The 10937-nt window shown below is 40.2% G+C and overlaps 1 protein-coding gene across 4 annotated transcripts in view; it reads right to left on the reverse strand.

Moving 5' to 3' along the window:
• Positions 1 to 6529, reverse strand: part of THSD7A (thrombospondin type 1 domain containing 7A) — a 428410-nt gene extending 421881 nt beyond the window's left edge. For all 4 annotated transcript variants that reach the window (XM_038556951.1, XM_038556952.1, XM_038556950.1 and 1 more), the window contains exon 1: positions 6076 to 6529. In XM_038556951.1, coding sequence (XP_038412879.1) covers positions 6076 to 6262 — 187 coding nt within the window. In that variant the 5' untranslated portion in view covers positions 6263 to 6529. The remainder of the gene's footprint in view (positions 1 to 6075) is intronic.
• Between the last annotated feature and the right edge of the window lie 4408 nt (positions 6530 to 10937).

Here is a 10937-nt window from a genome sequence, read left to right on the forward strand (position 1 = left end):
GATAATACTTATTTTTATTTTATATTGAAGAAGTAAGGTATTATTTTATACACAACTACATAAAGGACACAGTGATTATTGTTAAAAGTATTGTCTTGCATTGGATGAACTTAGTTCAAAAGTTTAATGTGAGAAGTAATTTCCTTGAGAACAAAACACACACCTGTAAATATCCTAACTACCTGAATTCTGAGTAATAGCTAGTGTGCACCTTTTTATTGGATTTCAGTCTGATTTCATTGTTATAAAAATTAACTCAATTTGGGACTATACCAAAATTAAAATCTTTTGCACAATGAAGGAAATCATCAGCAAAAAGAAAAGCCAACCTTGAAGGGGAGAAGATGTTTGCAACTGATATATCTGATAAAACATTAATATCCAAAAATATATAAAGAACTTACATAACTCAACACCAAAAAAAAAATCACAAATAATTGATTAAAATGGGAAGGAGGACCCGAATAAACATTTTTTTCTGAAGAAGACACACTAGGATGACAAACACATGAAAAGATGCTCAAAATCACTAATCATCAAGGAAATGCAAACCCAAACTACAATGAGATATCACTTTATACCTGACAGAATGACTAGAATAAAAAAGACAAGAAATAATGAGTATTGGCAAGAATGTGGAGAAAAAGGAACCCTCATACATTGTTGGCAAAAATGTAAATTGGTATAGCCACTGTGAAAACCAGTATGGAAATTCTTTAAAAAATTAAAAATAGAACTACCATATGGTCCAGAAATTCCACTACTGGGTATTTACCCAAAGAAAATGAAAAAAACTAAATCAGAAAGATATATACATCCCTATATTTATTGCAGCATTATTTACAAGAGCCAAAATGTGGAAGCAACCCAAGTATCTATGAATGAAGAAGGGGTGTGTGTGTGTGTGTGTATACATACATATGCAATGGAATATTACTGAGCCATCAAAAAAGGATAAGATCTTGCCATTCGTCAAAAAAGAGATGGACCTAGAGGGTAATATGCTAAGTGAAATAAGTCAGGCAGAGAAAGACAAATGCCATATGGTTTCACTTATATGTGAAATCTAAAAAACAAAATAAATGAACAAATAAAAATGGTAAGCAGAAACAGATCCATAAATACAGAGAACAAAGTGATGGTTCCTAGAGGGGAGGAGGTAAATGGATGGACAAAATGGTGAAGGAGAGTGGGAGATACAGGCTTCTAATTCTGGAATGAATAAATCACAGGAATACAAGGTACAGCATAGGAAATAGTCAATGGTATCATAATGGTGGGGTAGCTGGGTGGCTCAGTTAAGCATCTGCCTTTGGCCTAGCATGATTTCAGGGTCCTGGAATCGAGCCCAATGTCAGGCTCCCTTCTCCCTCCACTTATGCACTCACACACACACTTGCACTCTCTCTTTCTTTCTCTCTCTCAAATGAATAAATAAAATCTTTAAAGAAATATAATGGTGTCATAATGGTGTTGTATGGTACAGATGGTAGCTACACTTCTGGTGAGCATAGCCTAATGTATGAATGTGTCAAATCACTATATTGTACACCTGAAACTAATGTCACATTGCATGTCAACTATACATCAATTTTTTAAAATAAAATAAATTCAATTACTTCATTAGGACCTTTGGGAAAATATATCTGACAGAATTGATAAAGGTTGGAGGTATTCACTATTTTCTGTCCTACTCATGTTAAGTCAGCCACATTTTACTCAATATATTGATACTCTTAGTTTAGAATTGCCAGGTAAATATTACTAGACATACTTATTATGAAAAAATTCCATATCCTAGAATATTAAGGAAAAACTAACACTAATCAGAAATTATTTATCTTCCAATAATAAAGTACTTTACCTGTGTGTATGAAATATGCTTTTCAATTATTCACACAAAGGCAAGCTATCTTTCAAATAAATGACACACAAAACTGCTAAAACATTTAACTTTTATATTTCAATAAATATTTTTAATATCTTATATTCTGGGGTTTTCACTATCAAAAAATGGCACTGTTATAATTTAAATACCCCTTGGTTATTTGATTTTATCATTATACCTTTTCCATTATCTTATTATTCAAATAAGTTTGTCTTTACTACTCCAGTTAAAACATCCTTTCCCAAAACACTTAAGTATCTTACCAATTCCACCTTTTACTTGATCATTTCTGAAATATTTCATAACTCCTCCTTTCTAGTCTTCCAGAAATGTTTTACACCTTTTGCCGCCATCCCCCTCATAAAACATCTTTAATTTAGCATGTACTGCCATTTTTCCCAGACCCATTCTGACCACCTTTCTCTGACTCTTCCACTGGTCTCTCCCCAACAGTGGCCTTCTTTAAATCTCAATATTCTCTGTGAAGTATCCTGGTTCCTCTTTTCCGTATTTCTCTTCTTTTAATGATCCCTCCAACTATCGTGCTCTGAAATATCATACATGTATTGAGTTCTCAATTTACACCTTCAGCCTCTTTCTTCTAAACTATACATCCAATCACTAGTTTTCCTGTTAGATTTATCCATCTGAGTGGATTACTATCTCAAGTTCAGTTTAACTAGATTAAATTGATATTCTTCTTCTCTAAATCCAGGCAATCTGTTCTTCCTTCTTTGACATTCTCAGTCTCAAGTAATTGGCTATAGATATAATGGAGATCTTGATGGGATGAGTTCCTCCCCTCCTTGGCACAGAGTTCCCTACATGCTAAAGCTGAGTTAACACTACTACAGTGCGACCCCCCCACCCAGCTCTCCTCTCCTTACTCCGCACTTCCTACCGTTCTAGTTTTGCTCCCCTTTGCCTCTCAATCCCCATCCTTACTACCCTCCCAGCCTCTTCACTTCTCTCTCACCATTCTGGGCAAAGAATAGGGTCAATTCTCTGCACAAAGATGACAATAATTTTCACTTGCTTAGAGGTTTAACTCCAACATCTTTACCAGAGTTTGAAGGGTTCCTTACAATCTTGCCCCAATTCATCAAATTGGCATTACATTCATTCCCACCAAACATCCTAGACTTGAGTTGGAGTACTTTCAAGACCTAAAAATATTGTCATGCTTTTCATCTTTATATTCTCTCTTCCCTCTGCTGGAAATGAACTTCCACTCCTCTCAGAGTAAAAAGTTCAGCCCCCCCCATTCAAAATCCCAATCAAGATGAACTGCTCTTTAAAATTCTCCACAACCCCCTTTATCAGCTACACAACACCCCGGCTCTCATAGTGTTTTGTTCATGCGTATGATACACCATGTTTTAACTGTTGTGTATTTACAGTATTGTTCAATGGTGAATTTCCTAAAGGAAGGGATGATAATATCTTAGTCAGCCTCTACCTCACTGAGGCCATGTAACTCACACAGTGAGCTCTCCATAATTCTTTGTTGGGAGCTGGCTTAGTAAAAATTTCATACAATACATACCTTAAACTTTTATATTATATACATTATATATGACCTATGTATTATAGACCTTAGATATATATATACACACACACACACACATATACATACAGTATGTATATACACATGTTAATAAACTATGCGTACATATATATGTGCATTTATGGTGTATGTATGAAATATGTTAAGGCTGAAAAGGCCCTTAGATATCATCTTTTCTAATCAATGAATATTACAAACTCAGAAACCAAGAACCAAAGTCATTAAATGACTTTGCTAATGCTCTGCAGCTTGTTAGTGACAAACACAGTGTTAAAGTTCCTGTCCTAGTTCCTTATCCAGTCAGTATACCTTTCCCTACATCTCTGTAATTCAATGATGTGACCAATAACGTGACTCCCTACAGTCTCCTGTACCAAGACCAAGTGTATTCCACCGGAATAGACATCCCACATGGTCTCACCTCATTTTCTCTCTCAATTCTCTTCCTGACACTTTATTTTTCATCACGTGATATACACTTAGCATTCTTTCATCTCTACACTTTCATTCCCAGTGTATCCCTCTCCTTTAAATATCCCCTAGTTCTTCTGATAACAATTCTCAATTTCTTTATAGAAATAGTAAAGCCTCCTTTCCCCCTGGGGAAAAAAAAAATAAAGAGGTCATTACTGTCCTCTCTAGCTTAACTCATTTTTTTTCCATCAAATCAAGGACCACCATAAAAGAGATGTCATCATCCTCCTCATCATGCTTTTATTTGCACATGCACATAACTTTGAAATTTACATATTACTTTCTAATAACTCACTCATTCAATCTTCATAACGCAATGAGTAGTCAGAAGAAGGGATCATCACATTTATATGCAGCTGAGAAAACAAGGGGTCAGAAGTTAAGTGAACTGCCAACGTTCCTACAGCTAGCAAGGGCTGGAACTGGCACTGGAACCAAGGTCTCCATATCCTTGCTCCTGAGAGTTTTCCACTATTTTAAATGGTTTATTGGCTTGTGTTCCCACCATGACATTTATGTTGACATATATTGGCACCTCAGATGCTACACAGTGAACATCGCCTAGACTCTTCTTCGATCTGAAGATTACTGCCTGGCTTTTCCTACTTTAATATCACAAATTTCAAGCCAGGCAAGTGCTATTTTGTCCAACACTTACTTACTTGAGAAGCTCTTACCAAGCATCCAAATAATACCATTTAATGGTAAGTTATAGTTTGATCATTGTTTGTTGTTACGACCGAGTTTTTGAAAGGTAAAACCATGGGTTTAGCTAAATTAGAGAAGCTCTTCAACTCTTTGTTTTAAAATGAAATATATTAATATGATTTCATCTGTACTTACCAATCAACTAATATTTAAACTCCAAGTGCTGGCTCATGCTAACATCCAAATGACTCTTCTAAAAGTGTGTGTGTGTTATTTCTTGCAACATTCAAAGGCAATTTAGGTACTTTGGCTTGTAATAAATATCTGTTCAATCTGCTCACTAAGTTGCTGGAGAGATGCAACTTCTTTAAAAATTTCAGGATATCGGTATAATTGTAGAGCAGACTGATCTGTCTCTGCAGCAGGGGGTTACAGACAGTTGAAATCGGGAAAGAGACCCACTCTGTAACTTGTTTGCAATCCCTGCCCAATACATCTTTTCCCTCCTTTCTACTGCAGCCTTCTCTCCATGTTTAGGCATTGCCAAGAAACTCTTCATTTGCCCCTACCCCTAAGCGAAGGAATAACGTTTCCTACTTCATTCCTGTAAGCATGCCAAGTTTCAGGTCTGCTGAAGAATTCTCAGTGTCCTTTAGCAGAGGAGGAAAAAAAGCCACTAGAGGAAGGGGAGTAATTTCTCACTTGGTATTGTTTTCCTGCCTGTCACTATCCCACCAGGACCTCTAGTCAGCACTTTGCCTGAAGGTTCTGAGGCACAATTAGTTGCTGCTTTTGTTAGTTGGTTGAAAACAAAGCGGAAGAATCCCCGTGGCAGGAAAAGTTTAAACCTCAACATCCTCACAATCGTACCCTTTAAAAATGGCACAATTCACTAATTAAGAACTGGTCTTTAACACCCTCTGGGGCGAGCTCACTGGAGCCCCATTTGCCTTTAACTGTTAGAACTCCCCTCACTTGGCTGGCTTCCACGTGTCCCACATATCACAGAGCTACACTTAACAAATTCAACTCTATACCCACAACATATCATGGCATTGCGCAAATTGCCTGAAGACGGGGCGGGGGGCGGGGGGTGCAAAAACCGGCTCTAAGCTGTTTGCTTGCTCTTTCCTGGAAATATATTTAAGAAACTCCTAGTAGAAGGAAAATCCAGAGGTCAAAAAAAAAAAAAAATGCACTTCATTATGAAAGTGCAGTGCTGGGCGTCCTCATTAACTCCAGGGCTGCGAGAGAAATATCATTCCAGTGACTCACTAATGCCTCTTAGTTGTTAGGTTTTTCTTTCCTAACAGCATCGGACGTGACCTAATTTGCTTCCTAGTAATCATACTTTTTACCTTAGGATCCCAGCACACCCGGGCTATCAAGCAGCTCGGGGCGGTGGGTGGGGTGGGGTGGGGGGCTCCTGCAGCCGGGCAGTTTCGGAATGGGGCCCCAGGCGGGAAGATGAAAGAGGGGAGAACTCCGTCCCACTTACCAGTCTTCCAGAGGTAGAGGGTGGGTGCCTCAGCCCCGCCGGGAGCCGCAGCCCCGCAGGCTCCGGGGCGCAGCAGCAGCAGCAGCAGCAGCAGCAGCAGGAGCAGCGGCAGCAGCTGCAGGACACCCCGGCGCGGGCCCGGGGCGCCGGGGCTCTGGGACGCCGAGCGCCTCGCTTGCAGCCCCATGCCGCCCGCCGCCGCTCGGGGGCCGGATCCCCAACGCCGCCCGCAGGCAATTCCCCTCCGCCCTCGCCCCGTCCTCCCAAGCAGTTCGCAAAGCAAAGCTCTTCCCTGCTATTGTTCGTTTCGGGTGCAAAGGAGGGAAAGCGCGTTTAACACCAGGGAACAATAGCGTCCGCGGTGGCCGGGGCTGCGGCCGCCACCGCCGCTGGCGGGGATGCTGCTGCGGCTGCCATTCCGCGCGGAGTGGCGGGTCCTAGCGCGAGGGAGGCGCGGTCCGCGGGGGGCGCCGCTGACGGAGCCGGGCTGGGAGGCAGCGCACCCCGCCGCCGGCTGCAGGGGGAGGGGAGGGAGGGGAGGGAGGGGAGGGGGGCCGCGAAGGAGCGAGGGGGGCTGCAGGCGGGAGGAGGCGAGCGCGCCAGGCAGGGCGAGAGCAAGGAGCCGAGGCGAGAGCGGGCAGCCAGACCAGCGCGCCCGCCCGAGAACTCCCTTGCACATGGTGCGGCGAAACAGGTTTGGAAGGATGCGCCAATAAAAAGAGCGCTCGCCCGACGGGCTCCAGCGTGACAAATGACAGGCATCGAAATTCACCGTCATCCGAGGAGCCAAACGCCGGATCTGCGGGCACGCTATTCTTAGTGTGCATTTACACAAAGCATCGGTGTTTGTGATTTATCTGTAAGCGGCGGCTTCTGAATTACTTTACGTGGGGAGCAAGGATTTATGATCAGATGTGAAGAACATAGTAAAAGAGCAGAGTTGTCCACTTGCTGTTGAAATGCATTTGGACACTTTTGTCATTGTTGTTGTTTCTTCTTCTTCTTTTCTTTTTTTTTTTTAACTTGATCTGTTCTCAATAGCAATATGAACGGTATTGACCCATTGGGACAATTCAAAGGGCACTGTCTTTTTAGGGTCTTTGAAATTGAAATAGTATTTATTAAGCGTTTCACAATGCTACTCCAGTTATGTGGATAAAATTTCACAAAAACCAATCCTGAAATTTTGTTTCAGATCTGCATGAAATGAAAGGGCTGACCCCTTACCTACTTCTGTCCCCAAATATGCTACCCTCAAGTACCCACACAGCTGTGAGTAAAACTAAGGGGAGAATCGGGTTTCCACTATTTGGGTATCTCCCAATTAGTACTTTCTTTACCTAAAAAATCCTGGACATTAATTTCTCTGAACTCTTACTATAGAAAAATGCCTTTCATAATCTAAGTAACCTGATGTTTTGGGGTCTTTTGTTCTTTGTGTTTTTACTTTCTTAAACCACACACAATAAAGGAATGTGTATGAAATCAGATAACGCTTTGCCCTTTCTCGCCTTCTCTCTTTCCGTCAATAATAACCTTTTATTAATTCATTTTCTAGTAAAGCTAAAATAATAAGGCATTTAGCCAATTAAAAAGTCAGCAAACAGAAAGCCAAAGAAAACTATCCACATCCGGTCAGCAATACTTGGCCAAATAAAATTTAAAAAGCAGGAAAACTACTCTTTATGACTTTACTCCAACAACACAGCCAACTCAAGAGTTTAAAATGAGGAAACTACCGTTTCTGAAAGAGGAAACCTTCCATAAAGCTCTCTTGGGACGCCTGCCGTTTTGCAGATCATTCCAGACACAGCCCTTCTGCATGCATTAGATTAAAAGCAGGTTTGATCAAATAATTCCCAGGTCCTGCCTGTTTAAGTATTCTGACATCAGAGGAAATTAGCAATGTTTAAGGTTGCAGATTCGGTCTTTGTTTACTTTCCACTCTGTTAGGCCTCTAAGAGGGAATTAAAAGCTCAGAGAGTCCTAGCTCTGCCAGTCTGTGATTAGGAGAGATAAACTAGTGTGGATTACTATTCCTTCACTGGTTTAAAACACACACATACACACGCGCGTGCAAGCAACAATCAAAAGATTATAGGTTGATAAGGGATACAAAGGAAGTCTGATCCTAACAAATGTATGGTTCCCCAGAGGAGCACTTGTTTCAACAGTTACACCCAAGAAGAAAACAGAACCTGCTATGGCTTCCTTGGTTCTGTCCTCTTAGGGGAAACTCCACAGCATCACTCTACAATGGCAGTGCTTTCCTATTCTGATTATGTTTATTTCTCAGCTACTGTTAGGGCCTTTCAGGTTTACCCTGAAATCCTCTAACTCCAGCACAGGGAAGATTTCAATTGGAAGTACTGTGTTCACAACAGCCTACTTTCAGCATTCTTAGGGAGTCCCAAACCAATTCACCAAGTAGAAACTCATTATATAACAGAAGACAGACAATCTAAAGAGTCAAGTTAGTATGATTTAATGTGCAGGGTAATTAGTCCTTCAAGAAGCCATCATATGCTATAGTTAATGGCTTACTGTCAAAAGAAAATTTAAGAGTCTGATGTTTATATTTATCCATGATCATAGAATAATTACTCATCTGGTCAAGAGTTTAAATGTTATAGCTACAACTTCAAGCATTGTACATAAAAGCCAGGAAGCACTTCTAAGTAAAAAAAAAAAAGTGCTGCCATCTAAAATACACAACTAGGATGAATATTCTGGAGCAGTGTTTGAAAATAGCCAACAATTTGTTTCCTCCTTTAATTTCAAATTACACAAGGCTTAAGGGTTACATACACACACGTGCCCTATCAGTTAGTAGTAAAGACATCTCTGGACAAGGATGCAGAAACTGAGTCGTATAAGCATTTGTCCCCACAACTGCCACATATCTGTTCCATAACAATGACATTATTGCACTTGAGGACAAAAATATATGGGTCTCTGAGGAGACAGATGTGAAATATATATTCAGATACATGTTCCTTTGTGAAAGCTACCGTGTCCAGTTGGATAAATCCTATCAATAAAACTGATGGACGGCAAGACATAGCCATCTTTGTTTTCTAGAATATGATATAAATAATACACAAATGTTTAATGACATGATGTCAAAATTTAGTCATGAGAAGTCTCAGGGATGCAGATTAAATTGACCATCTGTACAACCTGCCACAAAGGAAATCGTTCATCATTTTTCATGAAGAACTGTTCAAGTATTAATGAGCCAGGGCTACGAAAGTTTTCCAAACCAATGGGTGAAAAATGCAAAGCATATTTTTTTAATATTTAGAAATGAGACACTTCTGAACCTCTCACCCCTCAAGTGGTGTCCTTTCGTGAGTCTTTATTACTTCTGTTGTCATTTCTAAATTCCAGATAGTGAGGATGTGTACATATCTACACACATAAATGAAGGAATATACACAAAAAAATCACTCACTGACACAGTGAAGTACCTAAGAATGTCCATTTTGAAATGAAAACTTTAATTTTTTCTATATAAACACATTTTGCCATACTTAAAAAAAAAAAAATCATCACCCAAAGGAATTGTTTGTCTGGCCTCTAGGTGTCATACTTGACCAAGATTTGTGGTAGACAAAATTTAATTTGGGCTTCTGTCAATTCCCTCCTTGCCACACCCACCAAAGTATTAAGCAATAAAACATTTTACTTTTTATCTTTGTAATAAGGAGTCACAGATTTTACTTTCTTTTCCAGTTCTGACGCTGACATTCACCTTTTATTTTCTTTCCAATTCTTTTTCTTTCTAACTTCTTTTGTTTCACTGGTTGGTCGGTTGGTTGGTTGATTCGTTTGCTGGCTTGTAGGTATGTGTGATGAGGGCAGGGCAGATTCTAAATTTCAAATAGTTTTACAGAAAGAAAATTAATCCCACCATTTCTCCATTTTACTCAAAACTAAGCTTGTTTGGTAACAATATGGATATGCAACAAATACTGAGACCCCTTGTTTTGAGTATCAGGTGAAAATGTGTAATATTTTGGTTCACAACCTTCTCCGGATCCCATCCTAGGCCATGTGTAAGCACCAACAGACCTGGACACAGTGTAGTATCGAAATTTCTAAAATATTTCACCAGTGAGTGACTTAATGAACACCTGAGTCAGTGCAGTCATTCAGGCATTTGAAAAACACAGAGGAACAACATATATAAAGGCAAGAGAATTGACAAGTTATGACTAGTTGTGTTGATACCTCAGACAATTAAAAGATACAGGCCTTTAACAAACTATTGAAAACTAAAAATGAAGGTCAAGAGTCCTTCAAAAGAGACCTCTGTCTCCTGCTGCGATAGGGTAGAAAACAGCAGAAGATCAAACTGAAAATTAAAGTTAAGAGCTGACAACTGCAAGATGATCGATTGATAAAGCCAGGCAAACTTTGTTATGCTGAGATCAGGATTCTGCTTGGGAATACCTGGAACCTGACAGGCGGGACAAGTCTTTCCAGGTGGATGTCTCAAAGTCTTTGTGTCCAGACTCCTCTGAGTTCCCAGAGCCTTCCCAGCTGGCTCCTCCCTATTAGAGCTAGCATCACCACCCACCCCTACACACACACACACACACACACACACACACACACACACACACTGCTTCTCTGGAAGACTTTGTGTTCCTTGCTCTACCCTCTCTCCTAGTCTGGAGGTAGACAACTAACTAGGGTTAATTTGCTGCATTAAGTCAGCATAGGATAGACTGTGCCTGTTTAAATCATAAAAGGAGCTGCAAAGAATTAGCTAGGATGTGCTGGTAAGAGCCAGAAGAAAATTCAAGGGGCTAGACTTTGAGAGTGTCTGAGTAGAGGGCAGAACATAAGACAAGATA

The sequence above is a fragment of the Canis lupus genome, chromosome 14 (assembly GCF_011100685.1).
Source record: "Canis lupus familiaris isolate Mischka breed German Shepherd chromosome 14, alternate assembly UU_Cfam_GSD_1.0, whole genome shotgun sequence".
Lineage (NCBI taxonomy): Eukaryota > Metazoa > Chordata > Mammalia > Carnivora > Canidae > Canis > Canis lupus.